The following is a 21,768-nucleotide window of genomic DNA, read 5'->3' as shown; positions in this document are numbered from 1 at the left end:
GGCACTAGATTGCTTCGGTTTACAAATCCATATGCAGCCATATGCCTCTGAGCAGACCTTAGGCAACTGTCTTCAGATAAAACATCAAACTCTATTCATTATGTGGAGTTTCCCTGTCATGCATTGACATTTCTTCACTAATTGTGTTGACTACAAGATACTTGCCTTTCTGTCTTTTGAAAATGTAAAGTTTCACAGCCTTGGCTTAGTTTCAGTGGTAATGGTAAGTAATACAATTTGGTCTTTAAACTTCATTCAATAAGGAAAACGGTTAGACTTTCATAGTGTTTCCAGAGGACATTGCTGGTTGCTCTTCACATGTCTCTTTCCTCACGTTACCTACGTTTAACACTCTTTGAGTGGCCTGAAAATCATATGAAACCGGATGAGGGCAAAGACTTTCTGTGGGAATCTGCTATGTTAAAGGTCACTGCACCTTTGAAGAATCCGGTCTTTCAATGCAGCACAGAGGGTCAAAAGTGGAGCTTTTAACAGTTTGTTCTTTCATGTTGTGCAGGACTGGCTGCTGCCCTACTGTTCTGGTTCACTTCAAGCTATCAGGGGAGGGGTTCACTTATCATATCTGCTCACTGAATTACTCTAAGGTCAGCACCTCTGTTTTGTCACATTGAGGTTCTCTAGAACAGGGTGTCCAATTCTGCTCCTGGAGGGCCAGTGTCCTGCAGAGGTTAGCTCCAACATGCCCCAACAAGTTTGCTTGGAATTTTCTAGTGATCCTGAAGGCCGTTATTAGTTCATTCAGATGTGTTTAATTAGGATTTGAACTAAACTTTGCCGGATAGAGGGCTCTCCAGGAGCTGGATTGCACACCCTATTTATCGCTGTTCTCTATCCTACAGAATGTTGACAAACCAGTCTGTGACCAGTCAGTAACAGTTACTATTACTGAAATCATGTAGAGCTTCATTTCACAAACAGCTGGAAAAATAAAGCTGTAGCCACTGACTGTCCCCACTAATTACCCAACATTACCACTACAGACAGGGTAAAATTACAGTCCCCATATAGGAAAACAACACCTGGAGTTTTTTTTGTAGTTCTCTTTCCTGGTGTTTTAAAAGAATTGGCCACAACCTCCCTTCACAAACTAAAGTACATTTATTTTGCCTCAAGACTACAGTTCTGCTGTTGATAATAGATGTGGAACAACTCTTCGTGGCTTAACAGAAAATGCCTTCCCTTCTCTGTTGCTAACAAACAAAAACCTCTATTTAGATTTTACAGCATGATAAACCACATATGAGTCAGTATGTTTGCAAAGAATTTATGAGTGTTATATTGCAAGATAAGATTAGTGCAAAGGTCATTGAGCATGTATGCTTGTTCTTTTTTAGTTTTTAGTTCTTGGAGCAAATACTACGTTTGCATTTATGACTCCAGAAACTTAATTTATACTGCCTATGTAGGGTGCACATGCCATACTAAATGGCACTGTGCTAATTGAGAAAAACCTGTGCATTAGACCATGATAATATTGTCCCATCTCATAAAGGACTTGAGTTTAGAGACTCAAGCCCATTTGTTTTATCCATTCTGATTCTGTAATTTTAAAATCGGAAGTTGCTGCAGTTTCTGGATCGTGTTCAGAGAATATTTTGTAATATTTGCACTGCTTTTTTGTTTACATCTCCATCTCGGGTTAATTGATTTTTGGTAAAATCACAGAAGTTAATTCTCTCTACTCTTCTGTGCTTTGCGCACATCTGATTTAATTTACCCAGCATTGTTGTTTATCCAAATCCTAAATTGGACAGTGACCCTACGTTGTCTCTGTGTATCATTCCATCTCATCATTCACCCACCCATGATGCTGTCTGAACGTCATTCGTCATGATCCAATCAAACGTGATGGATCAGGGTCTTATTGTCAAGTTGGAGGCTAAATGCCCGGGTCAGGAGCAGATGGTGTCATTGTGCATCGTAGGATGTTGCAGTCCGCAGGCGAATTCATTAACCTCGATGTCATCTGGCCGATTGGAATGTACGTTTGCTTGCTTTGCACCGGTTGCCCATTCATGGAGAGGACACTGTCTGTCCTCCATTTTCTTTTCAAAAAGGGAAAATACAAAATGTCTAAATGATGTTTAGGAATGCTTTGAAACTTGCGTTTTATTTCAAGTTTCTTAACTGACATTTACATTTTCATGATTTTCTATTTAATTTTGAATGAATCAGGGTGACTCATTCAAAATGAAATGAAAAATCATGAAAATTGACCCTCAGTGGCAAAGAATTGAAGAAAATTTATTAAAAAAAGGCAAAGGACCCAATAAGGTTTTCTTTTCAAGAATTTCAATATTCTTCATTCTTTTTTTATTTTTATATAATGATATAAGCCTTATGGTTGTACCTCTCTGACTTTGTCCCAAAATTAATTCAATTTGATTGATCCAGGCAAAAACTGAACTTTGTCATTGACAAATCTACTAACTGTTTTAGCATTCACATATTTTCACAAGCTGTCCTCATGTTTGCAGAATGTTCTTGGCATTTTGCCTGCTTGATTTGTGATAGTGTCTTAAGAAATTAACATTTTCTTGGAACCTGTATTGCTGCTTCACTAAAACAATGTAAGATTTTCCATCTATCATGTCTCTGGCAGGTCTTGTTGCTTTAAGCATATCTATATCATTCTAAAATCTGTGAAATTGGGAGATGACAAAATGGGCTTTACAACACAAGCGTTCCCAGGAAAGCACCTGTTTTTTGGGCGGTTGCATGTCAGTGAAAGCCTCTCGCCATGGAGTTTGTTAATTTTCCACTGTGAACACGGAGGGGTCAGAGTCTCTTCAAAAGACACGGGCAGGACCTTCTCACATGCCATACATTCCTATCCGCTGTGTAAAGTTTAGGAGGGTTTTTGTCTGTGAAGGCAAGAGAAAGAGCTTTATACACACAAACTCCCAGTTCTGTGACCACACCCCCACCCCCCAACAGGCATACTCGCTCTAGTTTGTTTAGGGATTGCCATGGTGATGTTCTAACAGCCGTGAAATGGGTCATCATCACACCTGTGGCTTAGATTAATTCCAACAAAATACAATGTTTGCCATTTGTGAAGGACAGAGAAAAGTGTTACCAAGTTTATCTTAATTCATTTCTTCTCCATTTTGTGTAGACTTTATTGGCAAAGTTATTGCCGTTACGGCCCCTTATAGCTGCTCACTCGCTCTCCAGTTTCATTGGCTTCAGGACACAGATTCATTGGAACTTGTGTAAGATGAAGTGTTTTTTTTCCAGCAATTCATCAACAAATTGCTTGGAAACTTTTGACAGGTGCAATTTTGTCCCTAACGCTGGGTCGCAGTAACTCAGTGTGTTCCTCTCTCTGCACACAGTATCACTGCACCTGAAAAGATTAACTTTTATTTTTATTTTTAAGTGCAAAGAGAACAAACCAAGGGACCTGTTCAAACCATGCATTTTTTTGTATAAAGGGCTGCCCTCAACTAAAGATTTTTCTAGCCGACTAGTTCTTCATTTAAGCGATTAGTCGACTAATGTTATTAATAACATTAGTCGCTGGTGTTATTAATAAGCCATATAAATCATAATAATGAGCCTTTAATTGCCTATATATAATACATAGCCTAATCAGCGGCAGCGTTCAAGCGCACGCATAAAGCTTGCCACAGCACACCGGCAAAAGTAATGATTATGAATGTGTGGTGAAAAACCGCAAGGAGATTGTCTAAACATTACAATAATATATTGATAATGTTTTCTCTTTTCTCGGCTGCAGAGATAGTCGATGAGGTTGACTCGTCATCTCCGCAGTTGTGGACGGGCCTATATACGTTTCATATAGATTACATAATCTGAGATTTGTTTTCCACCTGAATTGGTTGACAATCGATTGGCATTTCAAGCTTTCTATAGATATGTCTGTGAGGCAAGTATACACAGATTTTTTTTTTTTTTTTTTTTTATGAGCTCAAGTTCACAGACACCGAGAAGGCAGAAAGCGCTTCCTGTTTGCTTTTTTTATTATACAAAGGAACGTTTTCTTATTGCGAGTTTATACAAATAAAAGTAGACCCTTTACAGTTTTTAATGATTATTTGTATGACATGCTGTAATTACCACAAAGACTCGCCGATAACGAACTGCATGACTTTGCCGCAAGTTTTTACTAACTGACTAATACAAATTTTGGTCGACTAAGCCTCTTCTGGTCGACTAATTAGTCGAGTATTAGGGGGCAGCCCTAGTAAAAAGTCTAAACCCACAAGGTTTGTTTTCCGGTACTTAACCTTCTTTTCAAGCATATTCTCACTACTCACAATGCCGAACAGCACACATTGTAAATAAAATTCATTAATACAATTTCAGACACCTGCACTTTCATTATCAGGATTAGGCAACAGAGTTATACTCCAAATGGATTTCTCTGAGAATCCGTCTCAGTGGGGCAAATTAGGACATTGAGTCGAAAGTGGTTGCTAAAACTGCTAACTCAACTAACAACATGGTTACTTGTAGCTTTAACTCAGTTTGGTGTTATTTGGAGCACCTAGCCCTTGGCGGTCAATAGAAGGTACTGGGTGCCATGCTGATTGTTTCACAAGTAGATGCCCTATTAATCCTGTGCTGTTTCCTTTGTAATGAATGTCAGGCAAATGGCAGAGATCACATTTGCTAACACTTCCTTGATACATTCCCTTTTTTTCATTTGCCTTGATTGGGCTTTAATGAGCATTGTAACACCAACCACAGTCCTTTGAGATTTGTTTAGTCTGGCTTCATCACACTTGCTGGTTTGTTTGATCTGAACCCTTTTTGGGGAAGTGTAATGAAATGGTTGGGGTGGAAGCATGGTAACCACTGATTTGTTTAACGTGGCTATTCTGTTCTCCAGTGCTCATAGATGGAAGATATGGCTTGTTACCTGTAAACAAAAGCCATGATACAGAAACTTTGGGGTGTTAGTGCTGTTAAGCTTCAGTGACTGTTCTCAGTTTGTCAATGATGCTATGGATCTGTCTGTTGTCTGAGTTTTAGATTTGTTGACTTACTGAAACTGCAAGATGAGTAATTAGACTTGTTAATTAGTAATTCATTTGTTTGCAAAAACTACTTATATTGTACATAATGACTACAGTATGTCAGGGAAGTAACTTAAGTCATACTAAATGTAGTCATGTAGAATAGGTAATTTGCTATTAAATGGGGAAATCTGAATTTGTGTCATGAAAATATAATTATGAGTGCTAAAGAACACAATTAAGCATTCCTCATGGCTCTCTGTTCGTAAAGGCAGTCAGGGTGGTTCAGTATAGGCATCACTGAGGTGTCTGTGGGACATGTCTAGGCTTGTTCAGTGAGTCACAGGGACAAAACAGACAACAAGCAATCACCACCTTATGTCATCTCTTTATTGTTTATTTGAATTGCTCAAACTTATCTTGACATCTAAACAGGAGAGCGCCACAGCCAGCCATCTAATTTTTAGAGAAATTTTTTTTTGGGTCGCATGCTTGTTAGTAGGTAAGACTACAGTGTTTCCATTAGTTAACATTAGTAGTTAACGTGTGGCCGAGCTGTGATATAAACAAAGCGCTATACGCTCTATGCACGAACGCTGCTGATGCATTTCCGGTAGAATCTCAGCCAGCGTCTTTACTTCCACATAGCGCGTTCTATAGCGAAGTGTACTAGCGGCAAAACGTTCAAAAATTTATTTTCTCAGAAACGGAGACAACGATTTTAAAAACCGATTCGCTAGTCGGATTTCGCATGATATGAGAGAATACTCACCCTCGAAGTTGTCGATGTAGCTCGAAATATATAATTTAAAGCCCTTCTCTTTCTTACTCTTAGGTGTGACAGCTAACTGCCTCACAATATTGTTAACATCATTCACGTTAACCGCTGGAAGTTCTTTTAAACAGCGAGTGTAATTTACCATTATCTCCACCGAATGCAAAAATGGCTTCCGACGCAGCACCGGATGTAACCGGGCCGGCTGAGACAAAAACGCGGACCTTTGCATGACCTATTGATTCTGGTTTAGTGTTCTGGTTCTAGTTTAGTGTAGATATTATTTGAAACGTATTTAATGTAGTTTAACAACCCTTGTGTGTCTGTATACGCTTAGGCGATCTTTAATCATGCATTCCACACAAAACCACCCCGAGTGGCAAATACCACCTGCTCAGTCTGACGGAAATAACAAGAGAAGGGGCCAGCAGTCGTCTTCAGCGGCTGAGGGGCGGGCTCAGGATCCACAACAAGTGGAAGGCGTGCACCACCCAGTTTCGGTTGAATATAATCTCAGGCTCTTCCACTGTTGTCCTCTGGCTGAATGTACAGCACCATTCACTTCCTCATCTGCAGAAAACCTGTCATCTGATCCCTGTGTTGAGCCAGTGTATACTCCTGAGAGCCAGCAATTAATTTCTGTCCATTTTTGTTTTGATAATAACATAATACTATTTATTACCGGGCTCTCTTGAATACTTTAATCTAATTTCTCAATTGTAGCAGATGTCAAATATTATGAATAATGACAGTTGTCCAGGGCAATTCTGTATAACTGACCGCTCGTTTGGGAGTTTTGTTTCTTACATAGCCGTGTTCTGTCTCTCCGCTGTCTCTACAAGCAAGTTATTAAATGAATTTCTGCTCAAATCAATATTTTTTTGTCCATTAGCCATCAGCTTTGTAATAAGCAGGATAATATAATGCCAGCCAACCATTATCACAAAATAAACACCGAGTTGATCAGGAGGACGCTGATGCAAAGCTGAGAATTAGAATGACAACTGTTCCCACGTAATAAAATAATTTCAACTTCAATTGAGATTTCATGCATGTTAATTTCAGAAGCAGCATTATAATATGGGATGATATATAGCAGAATAAGCCACTCTCTTCATTTTTAGGTGGTCTGATCCATGGGTAAAAAAAAACACAAACCAAACCTTCTATAGGCCTACGTAATTAATAAAGAGTGATATGAGATATAAAAGGGCAGTCTCTCTCTCTCTCTCTCTCTCTCTCTCTCTCTCTCTCTCTCTCTCTCCTCCCCTCCCGTCTCTCTCCTTCTGCTCGCTCAGTCAGTCCGCTCAGAGGACGGTCAAAGAGACAGACGGGCGGGTCGTTGGATTCTTCCTTTCGGCTTCCTATGCATCCGTCCGTGGATGAGTATGTCCCTGTCGGATCTATCCGGGATTAATAGAGCCCTTATCGCGCAGATATATTTCCATAAATTCTTCATCGTCTCTCAGTGAATCAAAGCCGGATTATCGTCACCACCATCACCATGGGTTTCTACGGCACTTTAAAGATGATCTTCTATAAAGTGAGTAAACGCCTAGTGTTGGATGCACTGCGGCTTTTATATCGATACAGCCATCCGCCTTCTCTCAGCGGGCTCGCTTTAATACCCCATCAACGCTGACGCGACGCGACAGGAACGCTCCCATTATAAATCAAAGAAGCGCGATGCAGGATTCGTACAGCTCTTTGTAATATTCAAGTGCGACGCGCGCGCGTACAATGTACACAGCTTCGTTGATTGTAATTTCTGCGTTCGGGTTTGTCGCGTCGCGTTCTGAGCGCGTACACTGCGAGACCCGTGCGCGTCTTTAAGGGTGCGTCGGTGAAATATGCGACTGTTCTTACGGCCACTGCGGAAAAATCTCCAGCTGACATAGAGAATCACCTTCCGCGATATTCATTCACTTGAATCTACTTTAAGTCTCCTTTAGGAAGCTCATATGTAGAAATGGATGTGATGCACTTGATTATGTGGTGGGTTTGGAGAACATAGGCTCCATCACTATTTCTTCACCATCTGCCCATCCTAACACATACAATACTGCACCTGCGCTTCCTTCATCATACATATCTAAACATTCCCTATACTAGATCTTAAGAAGCTCTGCATCATTCTTAGCATTATTTGTAAGTCTGATTTATTGGATCTTATGAGTTAACCGCTTTTTGATCTATAAGTGACTCATGATATATCATGATGTATAATTGACTTTTGATACTCATATTCCTGCGCCACTCAGAGTAAACCTGTTGGTAATATTATTTTGTGCTTCGCAGAATGTAGCCTGATATGCTGCAGAAACCCCATTTGGACTCCTTTACTGTTATTGTAGCCATGTTAATATGTAACGTACAGTCGCGTATATGATGTTGTGATGTGTGAATGATTTTGTAAGGGAGTCATGTCAGCTTCTGCGCTGCCTGTTGAAGGGTGTGTATCCTCCACTGGCTGGCGGCATCAGACCACCCTACAGTGTGATTGGGTCACTGTGTCATTGCTTTTGACGGAGGAAACCGAGCCACATCTGGCGCACAGAGCACACTTTATGATTTTGAATTTGAGTGAAATGAATGTTTTAAATCCTAGAGCTTATCAGAAGCTTGCAGTTGCTGCAGTTTTCAGAGTGTCCTCTGATCAGAACCACATCGAGTAAACTGCAGTGACGTTGACGGATGCTCCCGGCGATCTTGTTACTCTAATTGTTTGGTTATAAAAACGAAACTCATTAAGGATGTTTGATGGTCTTAGATGGACAAAATTTGAGAATAGATCATGCAAATGTATCCCTTTCATGATAACCTTCATGATACTCAGTTTCTGACATTCTCATAGTTTCATCAGTTTTTATGATTGTTAGGGTTACATTTGTGAAGTGAAGCACACTTTTATAGTCTAAAATGCGAGAATTTTAACTATATGCACAGTCGTGACCAATCCAAGTAGTTCTCAAAATAAAGAGCTAGGTTATTCATTCATAAATCACAGGATTTATTCACTAAAACAGGTTATTTGGTTTCCACGAACACAAGCATTCCTGTTAACCACAGACCAAGCCATTTTTGCTCTGTGGTGTCAGACACGGAGAATGATTACACAGTGACTCATCTAAAATCAGATGGCTCTCACTGTGAACCTTAGAGAAAAGCGACAGTCTAATCCACTCAGTGAAATGAATGTATAACTAAGCAAATTAATGCTTTCACTTTGTTCACATTATTTTGTGTTAAGTGCTTTTTACCAAGTAGGCTTGACAGGTTTAGGTATATTAGTAGTGATTATCAAATGTGGCATTCCCTGCGTGTTTTGGGTTTACACATTCTCGTGGAGTAACCTGAGTGTCTTAACACTTTCGAACACACACCGGCTCTTAAGCAGTTACAGACGTGCACTTTCAAACATCTTCAGTGTCATGCCATCTTATCTTCATTCCTGCAAATTGGCTCACACACCCTGCCTGTCCTATCTGTTTGACTGCTTTTGTGGTGAGATCACTGACTGAGGAATCGGCTGCGAGTGGGTCTAAACTGATCCTTGCCATACTGTCCCCTAAAGACAAAATATAGTTCAGACTGTGTTCTGAAAATAAAAAATCTACTTTAATGAATTGTCAATTTTTTAATAGAAATATAAATGTCCCCCCCAAGTCATGTGTCCTGGTACCAGGCCTGGATTTTGGTCTTTCTGTGGTCGTCTCAACACCATGAAATGTCACGAATGTTTTAAGCAGAGAAATGCAGTGATATTCAAGTTTTGGCTGACAGCTTTTCATCAGTAATTATTTTAATGTGATTGCAATATATAATATTTTGTTTATATTAACTAGAAATTAATTAGTGGAATCAATGGTTTCAAATCCTACAGGTGAATTTAGGCATCTAATCATGCAATACAGAATGAAAATGTAATATTATTTTTAATATTTGCAGAAGATTGCATTTATCATTATTGTTAACAACAGTAGTAATAATAATAGTCTCTTATGCTCACCAAAGCTGCAATCATTAGATCAAAATTAAATACAATTGTGAAATATTATGTTTATTATCAATGATCGATTTTGAAAATAGTGCTCTTAATATCTTTGGAAACACATTTTTTCAAGACTAGGAAGTTCAAAAGAAAACCTTTTATTTGAATCAGAATTGACTGTCACTTTAGGTCAATTGAATGCATCCTTGCTGAATAATATAATAAATAAATGTTTTGTCATTGTGGAGTTTATAGAATGTGACTTTTTTTTTTCCATAGTCATTAGCAAATTGTTGTGAATGCATACACACTGAATGGATGTTGATTTAGTCATTTCATACCTGTTATTTACCAGTGGCGTGATACAAATCAACACTGTAAATGTACTGTATGTGCTTGTTTCAGTAGTGCACATTTTTACTCATCACTCTTAATTTCTGCTCACATCCTTAATGACTCTTAAACGTTTGGCGCAGCGCAATGATTCATAATTTGGAGTCTATCACTGAGCTCCTCCTGAAAGTGAACTGCACAGATTCACTGGCAGCTCTGTACCCTCCTAAAATAGTTTTATTCAAATGTGCTTTAGGACCTCATTGTGTTGAGGACACTGAACCCTTGTTTTTCCAGAGTAGATGCTCCGTAGCCAGGCACCAACTATGCAGCAAAACCAGGGCCATTTCAGCCTGTGCGGGGGGTGGGTGACATAGAAAGAGACAGTGAGGCATAGGGTTAGTCTTTTTTTCCTTTTAAGCCCATATAAATGTAGGCTGTTGTGAAAGCACAGCCTGTAACACCAACACAGATGTGTGTTTTTGTGTTTGTGTGTGTGTGTGTCCCCCTTTCCAACTCCTCTGAGGGGTGTGCACGTTTAAACCCTACACCTCTTTGAAGACTTGCATGACAGGCGTTAGCATCAACTGTCAGACTTTATCTTTTCTGTGCCATGTCACTATAAAGTGGACATGACCTTCCTTCCTCTGGCCTACATTTGGTGGTGAGGGAACCATAGCACAATACCCAACACACTCTAGTACAAAACCCAGACTCGCTTCGTAACCTCTTAACATAGGAAGGAACACGGGTGGATCAGTAGCATGTGGTTTCAAACAGGTTGAGGAATCTGCCCTCTCATTACTGTCAAGCTTTGCTGGTTGTTTATGCTGTCGTTATTTTGTTGCCTTCTACAAACCCAAACTAACCAGCTCCCCTCCTTCTCTTTGTTGCAGATGAAGAGGAAGTTGGACCATGGCCCTGAGGTTCGACCTTTCCCTTCAGGAAAAAAGCCCTGTCCAAGGTAAACTCTCACCACCTTACCTGAATTTTGCTAAATGTTTTAGCCTGTGTTGCATTAAACTACCAAATAGAACAGTAACAGGTAGACATAATTGATTATATGTATATAATGCTGGATGGAAACACAAAAAAATGAGGTGGGAACACACACACACACACACACACACACACACACACACACACACACACACACACACACACACACACACACACACACACACACACACACACACACACACACACACACACACACACACACACACACACACACACACACACACACACGAAGAGTTCAGATGCAATAGCCTGTAAGTGCCATCTGAAATTTTCTTCTAAAATGATCCTTTTTATCAAGCTTGTATATTTAAGTTCAGTAATTTCACTTAAATGGCAATGCAAATTACCTATAAATTGTCATTTAAGTGAAATTACTGAACTTAAATATACGTGCTTGATAAAAATGATCATTCTAGAAGAAAATTTCAGATGGCACTTAGAGGCTTTTGCATCTGAACTCTTCATATATATGTATGTATGTATGTGTATATATATATATTCATATTCATATTCAGCAAGGACACATTAAATGGATGTGCAAGTGACAAAGACATTTACTTATACAAAAGATTTCCATTTCAAACAAATGCTGTTCTTTTGAACTTTCTACACTCCAAAAAATTTAAGCCTTTTTTCAATATTTTGTATTTCAATTAATTGTAAAATTCCATCAAATTGAATTAAATAATCCTTAAATATTCACATTATGAATTAAGAATTTTAAATGAGTAAATAAAATAAGAAAAACTTCTTAAACTTACACTTAAACATATTTAAAAAAATAAAAATAAATTAGTTTAAGAATATGAACTACATAAACTAAATGGTCCACTCCCTTGTTGTTGTTTTTTTTGTGAAAATCCTGAAAAAAAATGATCACTGTTTCGACAAAAGCAAGTATGACAGCCTTTTTTCAGCTTTGATAATCAATAATGTTACTTCAGCACCAAATCAGCACATTAGTATGATTTATGAAAGATCATGTAACACTAAAGACTAGAATAATGGCTGCTGATAATTTAGCTTTGCCTTCACAGAAATAAATATATTTTTTTTTAAATAGATTAAGTAGTAATGATGTTAAATTGATATAACATTTGTGTTCACTGTGTTTTGGATCAAATAAATGCAGCCTCGGTGAGCATAAGTGACTTCTTTCAAAACATTAAGAGATCTTACAATCCCTGAACTTTTGAATGGTAGTATATATTTTAATGTTTGAAAATCCCCAATTAGCCAGGTTTTTATCCACATGTATACAGGAATTTTGGGATACCACATATAAAATGCTGGATGGAAACACACAAAAAAAAAGAGGTGGAAAAAAAAGACCCATTTAACGAATAAATTCCTTGATGTGCATTAAAAATTTAATGTGACTTTGCTCATGCAATGAATAATTTGCTCAGATGTTTGGCTACAGTTACTTCCTACTGTCTGACAAGGAATCTGCCCACGATTGCTAACGAACAGGATGTTTGTGTTATGTCCGCACACTTTAAACCACAAGTTTTTGATAAAAAAGGGCCACAATGTCTTCCTTTAGTTTTGCATAAATTTAACAGGAATTAATCATTTTGTTCTTTTGAACACATGGGATGAAAGCGTAGCTTTATTTGGAAATTCTTCATGTGCAGTTCCTTTTTTCACCTAAATTAAATTCACAATTAGGATGGAAACAGCTGTTTAAACTTCTTTTTTTGTATCTATCTAATCATCTAGCTACCTTTACACTGCAAAGCTCACCTGAAACCTACACGTTTAGTTTTACTGCCTTGCAAGAGCTAATATACATGTGCAAATCTAGCTCTATTTTTTTTTTTTTTTTTTTTGCTAATAGTTCGACAATGAACGCAGTCACTCAAATCCCTTAATCATGGAATCACCATCTGAGAGGTTCCTTATTCAGCAAACCAAAACTCAGCATTAAGCTCTGACGAGCATTCATGCTTTATTGTCAAGACGCAGGTGTTCTCCTGGTTTATACTAGAATAGTACATGGCCAACCAGTCAGCAGTTGCGCGCTGGGTAATTGAAGCATCTTGGCATCTCGCTCTCCAATCCCATTAAATATGAATCCATAATAAAAACGGACCTCACTACGTGCTCGCCTGCACTCTTCCCGCTCTCCTGCTCATCCGTTCGTTTCTTCCTCCGGAGAGGGTATTCGTAGATAAGCAGAAAGCAAGGAAGGAGTGCTGAATTGTCTTTTTTGTTTTAGTGTAGGGCCCCAGAGACATAGAATTGCAGTAAGGACTGCTGACATGGGACAACTCTCTGTGTCCTTTTCTCACCACAAGTGGAAAAAGGAATGTGCTTCAGTTCTTACTAGTTTGCATACATTAAGCTTTTGAGCACCGTTTTAAATGGGCTCTCTAATAATGAAATGAAACAGGAAAGGGTTTCCAGGAATGAAACAAAGATGAAGATAAACATTTGAATGAATTGGTGTTGGGCAGGTGGCTGATTGAATTCTGAGGCTGAGGTAAATGGTCACGTTGTCTAATGTTGGACCACAACAGTGGCTCTAGTGGACTGTAGTGCTCATCTGGCACAGATTCAGTCCACACACCACTTTGGTTTTGGCTGTAATTCTCACACTATTGTTCTGAAATAAAGCCTCAGATTTTCATAGTAGCTTCATACACAGTACATTCAGTGAGCTATTTTGTTTTGAAATCTTTTATAAACTACAGTCTTGCACTCTATCATTGATAAGGACCATACAGATGTCTCCTGTCAGAGTGAATTATAAATTCCTCAACCGAATGTCCTTTACAAATGTTATCATTTAGTGTGATTTTTGGAATTCTATCTTTTTCCCGCTCTTGAAGTCTAATTAGTTTCCCTCTCTTTTTATCCTTCCTCACTGAATAGTCCCACAGGACTGCCGTACCCAGCCACCCCCACCACGTTTGGGGGCTTGCGAGCAGTCAACGGGCAGGGTCAGCAGAGACGGCGTATCACATCCATCCAGCCCCCCACGGGCCTGCAGGAGTGGCTCCGCACTTTTCAGGTGAGTTCAGCCAAACAATTTGAGTCTGTTTCTCACAAGACCTGCCAGAGAGAGTTAACCAGGTGCCACTATACTATCACTGCGGAGTTAAACCGTAATTATGGTAAAATTACTGTAGCACACTTCTCTAGGCATATCGTTTTTTTAAATAAACATGACACCATAGTTTAATACACATTAACTATTATTTTAATAAAATATTTATCAATAATAATAACAAACACAATTCTTCTGCCAATAATTTTATGGTTGTTGGTGAACATTCTATAGATTTCAACAAGCATTAATAAAGAATTTAAATCACAGATATGCACATATTGGCTATAAAATGGCGATATGTTAGAATTTAGAGATTGTTTGTTTATGAGCGTCATGTTAGTGACATGCATGTTAAACATTGTTCCCGTGAATTATTCATTTGTTCCGAGGGAATGAGTTTAGTCGTGGGCATGAATCATCAATTTGTGGCTAGTATCTTGCTTCTTTTTTTTATGCATGTCAACTAAATTAAAACAAGAAAATGAGTTAGTACAGCGTGGCCATGATTTAACTAAAATGAGGGATTTGTTTTAAACTTAAAACGTGTCCATGAATGCATTTGTGGGACTCTGTACCTTGACAACATGTGCGAAGAGACTTAAGTTTTTTTGCAGTCTGGTTTTATGTTAATTACTAAGTGCTGGTACTAAGATGTGACAGAATCTAAATTAGCTATTTAAGGACATGCGGCCGTTACAAGTTTGCAACTATTTACATCGTTGTCATATCCGTCTTACTAGAACAACAATTCGAGCCTCAACAGAAAGCAGAGTCTCCACCTCAGTCTGTGTTTGCTCTGCCTTACAGATAATTACAGGCTTCATCAGTCCTCAGGCTTTACGAAGCTGCTCTGGCATGAAATAGCAGATACCTGTGTTGACTGAAAGGATGAAGAAGCTTTCGTCTAATGCTCAAAGTTTTGCCCAAGATGTGTTCTTGCTTCTTCTGAATTAATTTTGAGTCAAGCTAGATTTCCGTTTACTCAAAAAAGACTTTTTGTGCAGTTGGGAATGTGCACGTAATTCTTCATGACGTCAAAGGCGAGTCTTTAAATGGTTTCTCAGGAGAGAATCAATAGTTTTGCATAATATCCTCTCAATTGCGGTCTATGCGGTTACACAGTGGGTTCAGAAATGGTTTCGCTTGTTTGCTCAGTCAGTGCTTGAATGAGTTACTTGTTTCTGCCCTGAGTTATTGTAAGGCTTATATCTGGAGGTGCAAATGACACTCTGTATCCCTATGAGTCAGCGTTTTCAGTATCGCTTGCGTGATTCACATTAAATGTGTCATTTCTGCATTCTACAGTGGAAGCCTGTGGTGATATATCTTAGTAGCAGTTCAGGGTTGAAGCCGGGCATTAGAATTGCAACTTTTGGAGTTCTGACAGTCATGGGAAACCTTGCTGGAATTTTAAATGTTTTATCTTGGAAATGTCAACCTTGGTCATAAGTAATAATACACGTTGTTGAAAAGTCATGGAAATTCATTGATAAAGTTTGGGAAGCCTGTATCTCAAGATTAATCTAATTAGTTGGCTTCAATTAAAGAACCAACACAAATAATCAGATTTTTGCTCAACTGTTTAATGGCATCTCATTAGTTTGAGCTGCTAAATGTGTTCGTTATGCTTGCATAAACACATATAGACATAAACCAGCCTGCAACAACAATGCTGAGTTCCCCCATCTGAAGCGTTTCAGCAGTGAATTATAGTCCTCTTCTGTGCATCCCTCTTCCATCATAAACATCCCTGAGCAATCCTCCTCCCTCATTTGATGCGCCTCAGAGCGGAATGACTTTGGCACAATCTCTCTGGTGCAGCACGTCCTCACTGAGAGCGAATTAAGTTCCGAACACCATGAGATCAGCGAAACATTTTATTCCTCTGGATCAAGTTGACCGCAGCTTAATATGGAGAGAACGAACCCTGGGAAGTTTCCAACAGCCCAAAGACATGAAGTCTGTTCCATTTGACTCACAAGAACCTTCATGGTTCCGTTCATACCAGAAGTTACCATTTCAGGGAATGGTTTGCTGCAGTATAGCCAGTGAAAAAGCATTGCCAGTTCTAATTGAAAGCTCTAAATGTAAACGTGCACACATTCTTTATATGCTCTTGGTCACGTGCTGGCGTGTGTTACAGAGCTGGAGTGGCCCAGAGAAGCTGCTTGCGCTGGATGAGTTGATCGACAGCTGTGAGCCCACGCAGGTGAAACACATGATGCAGGTGATCGAACCGCAGTTTCAAAGAGACTTCATCTCACTGCTGCCCAGAGAGGTAAATATGACCTACAACACTGATGTCCATTCATGTTAATTTAACGCAGTCTTCCACTTTATGGCTTTGATATTTGGCAGGGTGGTTTTAAAGCAAAGTAGTAGGTGCTGGAGATTAGTTTGACAGACATGTCCTCTCTTACACCTCTTAAAAAAAAAAGATCACAATTCTCTCAGCCTCTGTTCAAGAATATAGAGAGGAAACTACCTTGGCACCCCCTCCCCTTCCCTGTCTCTGCTCTTCTTCTTTCTGTAATGACAGTCATCTTTTCCTTTCATCCTCTCTCCTTCCTGTTGCTGTTTCAGCTTGCCTTTCTTGTTCTCCATCACCTGTCATCTTTCCCGACTCTCCTCCCCATCAAGGTTGTTTTTCTTTTGTGTCAGTGCAGTAATATGCAGGGTGTGTCTGTCTGCCTGATTGAAGCAGATTGTGGAAAAAGCTCCTTTAGGCTAGTACTGTACACACTGAGGAACCTCAGACTGCAACCGTTGTGATTGATTGCATAAGGAATGGTGGAACTGTTTGGACATGCTCTGTCTTCACTGAGGTCTGCGCAAAATGGCAGCACTCTTGACAATGGTAGAGCAGAAAAAAAAGAAAAGAATTGTACATTGATAATCCACTACTGTGATCAAGTGAAGACCTTAGTCATTTAATAGGGTTAAAATGGCTAAAAGCCCAAATTAAGAAAACATTTTTTTTACTTCTCAAAGATCCAAATCCCCCCCCTTTGTGTGAAAGTAAATGGGGGCTAGTGATAGTTTAGTTATTTCATAATGCATTCCATTATTAGTTATTATTATTATTATTATATTAGTTATGTTTTATATTAATTATATTATCAATAATGACAGCATGTCACCATATTTGAACTCATAAATGAGTTATGTAATTTGATATAATTTAAGAGCATGTTTATTGAAAATAAGTTTCAACAAATGTTTATCCAACGTTCTGTTTATTAAGCTTTTTACAAACAATAGTTTTATCTCAAATCCTACACGTTTCCTATTTCATTGGTTCCTGAAAAACCTGCGATGTAACATTTTGAGAGAAATAAAATAAAAAGGGTTTTAAGCCCCTTTGTGACACTATCCCAATAGTGTTTTGATCCCCGCCGTAGCCTTCTCCTGATGTCTCACTCTGTCTCTGTCTTGTTGTAGTTGGCCTTACACGTATTGTCATTTCTGGAGCCAAAGGATCTGCTTCAGGCGGCTCAGACGTGTCGTTACTGGCGCATTCTAGCAGAAGACAACCTGCTCTGGAGGGAAAAATGCAAAGAAGAAGGTGATTTCACTGCTCTCCACAAACTCAGAGTAAAAAAAAAAAAAAAACATTTATTAAATAGTTGCCTGATTGATGCCATTAATAGTAGAATCATACATTGAATCGGTGTCACCAACATAGAAAATGACACTTTTGCAGGTATTGACGAGCCCTTGCACATAAAGAGAAGGAAGGTTATCAAGCCAGGGTTCACACACAGTCCCTGGAAGAGTGCCTACATCAGACAACACAGAATAGACACCAACTGGAGGAGAGGGGACCTCAAATCACCTAAGGTAGTGTGTGTGTGTGTGTGTGTGTGTGTGTGTGTGTGTGTGTGTGTGTGTGTGTGTGTGTGTGTGTGTGTGTGTGTGTGTGTGTGTGTGTGTGTGTGTGTGTGTGTGTGTGTGTGTATTCACTTTTATTTACACTCCTACTTCACGGGTGCATTCCTGATAGTGTCCTGCGAAGTGGACTTCACTGTACATACACCGGTTTTAAATTAAATTAAGTGTTTATCCCATATGTCTAAAAAGGCACTGCACATGGCACAGGGAACTAGTGTACATTTGTACTTAATATTATATTTATAATAATATATAATATTTAAATATTAAATAATTAAATACAGAAAATAATGTTATTTTAACTATATACACTACCGTTCAATAGTTTGTCATCAGTACGTTTTTCTAATGTATACTTTTATTCTGCAAGGATGCAATAAATGTATCAAAGGTGACAGTAAAGACATGTTACAAAAGTTTTCTATTTGAAGAAATAGCTGATCATATGAACTTTCTAAGAGACTTCTTTCAGAAACATAAAAAAAATCTTACCGCCGATGGATGGTTTTGCTTTTTCCTACATTCATCTTTCTAGTTTCTCGTTACTATAAGGCATAATATTAAATCACTTTAATCACTTAGTCAAAATTGGCACTCAAACTGATTTTTACTGCTTTAAATTTTATTTAGAATTCCTTTTGAGAGATACCCATCCGCCTGTCCCCTGGGGCTCAATCCTGGAACAGATATGTGTGGAAAAGTGTTAGAAAACACCTGCACTAGCCTGTAAAGAGCTACTTAAAAATCCTCTTTAAGGCACAGTGGGTGCAAAAAAAAAAAAAGAAAAGAGAGAATTTTAGGATGTACACATGCTTCAGCTGCACCAGAACAGCAGGAGCATTTATTTACCTGACTCGACCATGAACCTGACTGTTTCGTTCATCCATGTCAAGTTGAAAGCTGCTTTGCCATTTGCCACATCAGCAGGTTCACATCATTCTCACACATCACTGAAATACTGGCGTTTCTGTTCATTTTGTAATTAATCCTCTCTTTCTCTCCTGTGCCTTCTCTCTATCTCCAGGTGTTGAAAGGCCATGACGACCATGTCATCACCTGTCTCCAGTTCTGTGGAAATCGCATAGTGAGCGGCTCAGATGACAACACACTCAAAGTGTGGTCTGCTGTTACTGGAAAGGTGAGCTTTTATTTATTTATGTATTTATTTAGCTTTAAAGGTAAATGCATAATCCAATGGGAAATGCATTGTTCAGCAGTGATAAATACTGTATATATACATATTTAAGTACATTTTACAAAAAACAATTTAAATGATTTCTTTCTTCTTTTTTTTCAAATTAAAGAAACAGAATGTAGTATATTCTGTTAAATATCTGCTGTAAGAGTATTACTCACAGCATATGATTCTGATTAAAATAAGGCACAATTGTGCTTCATCACTCTTATTTAAAGCCACAGTCACACTAGAGTCTGATCATACGAAATTTCGACGGAAATTGCAACGGTTGTAATATGACTTATTTTTTAAAAACATAATTCAACATATAGCACATCCAAAATGTATAAATATGCCATCTACTCCACTTTACTGCAACGGTGCAATAATCTGGCAGATTAAAAAGAAAAAAATGCAGCTAAAGGGTCTCAGAGTAACATATTAATCTTCTATTAGTCACATGTCTTCACGTCATATGAATTTGCAGGATTATCATTTAAAATGATTGGCTCTAGTTCCACTATCAATATCAATGATGATCATTTAATTTTCTCAGTTATCATATATATGAATAATACATTGATCACTGATTGAGAAAGTTTGGTTGCTTTGCTTGCATTTTCAAAATGCTTTCAGATATTTGAGGTGTCGTGAATGTGCAGCTGACCCCTCTCTGTCCTCCTCTCATTCTCTTCATCTTCTCACTCTCTCTCTCATGGGAGGTGTGTTTTCATTGAGCATCCTTGTACAACTGCACTCACTACCATCTCAATTCATCCAGAAAACCTGCACATGAGCATCTTCATCACTTATTCACGTGAGAATGTGAGAACAGTCATGTTCTATTGAACACTGAGATGATCACTAGCTGCAAACACCCTGTCTTTCTGCCTGACTGTCTCTCTCTCTCTCTCTTTTTCTCACCTCCTTTCTTTGCCATTCCCTTCCTCCTGCACTTTAAGGATTCATTGTGCCGGCTGATGCTGTGACATGTTCCTTGTGCTGCAAGTTTATGGCAGTTGTAAAATAATGTGTGCGTGTGTGTGTACGGTTTAGTGGTGCAACGGATCATCATTGATCCGTGATCCGTTCGGATCAATATCTTCGGTTCGGCACTCACGTGATCCGCGGATTGATTTATGAAAAAAAAGTTGTGCGCATGTTCAGTCCACACACAGCGTGGTCATGGCGAGCGTTATGAGCCGCAGAGAGCGTGACGCCTCATTCGCGCCGCAAAACCTCAAGACGTGCGTAAACGCGTCTTTACGTTACTTCACATTGAAATCACTCGCGCCAGACGCTCTATTCGCGTTTGGTGTGAACGCAGCATGGGTGACGGCGAGAGAGAGAGAGAAAGAGTGCCTGCGAGTGCGAGCGAGCAAGGTAATACGTTGTCAAATATGTTTAAACTTAAATGAACTACATATACAAGTAGTTATGTCTCTTTGTATTAATTTGTCCTGTTATTGACATAGGCCTAATGCACGTCATTGACAAAATGCGCAACCAGATGTTCGAATAATTCGAATATGTGTTTTTTTAGAGGGAATATTCGAACGTCATTTTTGAGCAATTTTGACAGCCCTATATGACAGTGGAAACACATAAAGCATTGGTCCATGTTTAAAGGAAGGAGATGCCTTTTTATGTTGCACTTTAAGTTGTTTTTCATTAATTATGTTAAAAAGAAGATATTATGCCTTGTGCACTTTAAGATGATTTTATATATTTTAATTTAATAATTTAAAAGTGTTAATACATTTTTTTTATTTTTTTTGCTGATCCGAAAAATGATCCGATCCGTGACTCTGATCCGAGAAATGATCCGAACCGTGAGTTTTTTGATCCGTTGCACCCCTAGTACGGTTCACTAATCATGCAGCGCTGCCCTTTCCATCCTGACCTCCATTTTCATCCAGAGTCTAATGAAATCTCTCCTTTCAATGTTCACTATCATAACAGACACTGACAGGGGCGTTGTCATTCTCGTTTGTTAGATTTTTCTTCCATCTTCCATGTGACTCTCACTAGTCCGCTTTTCACAGAAGAGGATCTCAAATCATTCCCAAGGTTATCAGCCTTTGAGCTTCTGTAATCAAATCTACTGTGCATTGATTGGCTCTCGTCTTATCACAGCGGAGACGTGATTGGTGCAGCAGCAACATGCTGTCTGATGAGAGACATCATCGTAGCAGATGGCAGATGCGCCATGATTAGGGTCATCGCCGCATATATGGCAGGCTGCCTTTTTGTTCCCATCATGCAGTTCTGTTTGCGGAGCTGTCGAAAAGAAGCACCAGCTTGAAAATGCTTGTAAAGCTTGGATCAACTTCTGTTACTCAGAAATATACCCACATTTTTTCCAAAAAGGCTAAAACAGGCATTACCATCAGAGAGCGAGCATAGGTTGTAAATGTATGTGTATATAAATGTATTCATAGTTCTAAAAACATTTGTATTTGTACGTGTTCAGCTGGCCCATAATGGAAAACAGTTGAGATGTCAACACAATTGTTTGTG

General features: G+C 38.8%; 1 protein-coding gene across 4 annotated transcripts in view; it reads left to right on the top strand.

The window, feature by feature from the left end:
* The window catches only part of fbxw7 (F-box and WD repeat domain containing 7), a 165,353-nt gene that overhangs the window by 127,045 nt on the left and 16,540 nt on the right, over nt 1–21,768 (top strand). For 3 of the 4 annotated variants that reach the window (XM_082164372.1, XM_082164373.1, XM_082164375.1), the window contains 6 exons: nt 11,002–11,069; nt 14,003–14,141; nt 16,324–16,458; nt 17,622–17,745; nt 17,884–18,020; nt 19,096–19,209. In XM_082164372.1, coding sequence (XP_082020498.1) covers nt 11,002–11,069; nt 14,003–14,141; nt 16,324–16,458; nt 17,622–17,745; nt 17,884–18,020; nt 19,096–19,209 — 717 coding nt within the window. Of the gene's footprint in view, nt 1–7,071; nt 7,325–11,001; nt 11,070–14,002; nt 14,142–16,323; nt 16,459–17,621; nt 17,746–17,883; nt 18,021–19,095; nt 19,210–21,768 lie in introns of those variants that run through there. The other variant, XM_082164374.1, reaches the window with a different exon arrangement.

Source organism: Leuciscus leuciscus, assembly GCF_965113295.1.
Source record: "Leuciscus leuciscus genome assembly, chromosome: 3".
Classification (NCBI taxonomy): Eukaryota; Metazoa; Chordata; class Actinopteri; order Cypriniformes; family Leuciscidae; genus Leuciscus; species Leuciscus leuciscus.
This window is presented reverse-complemented; position numbering and strand designations above follow the sequence as displayed.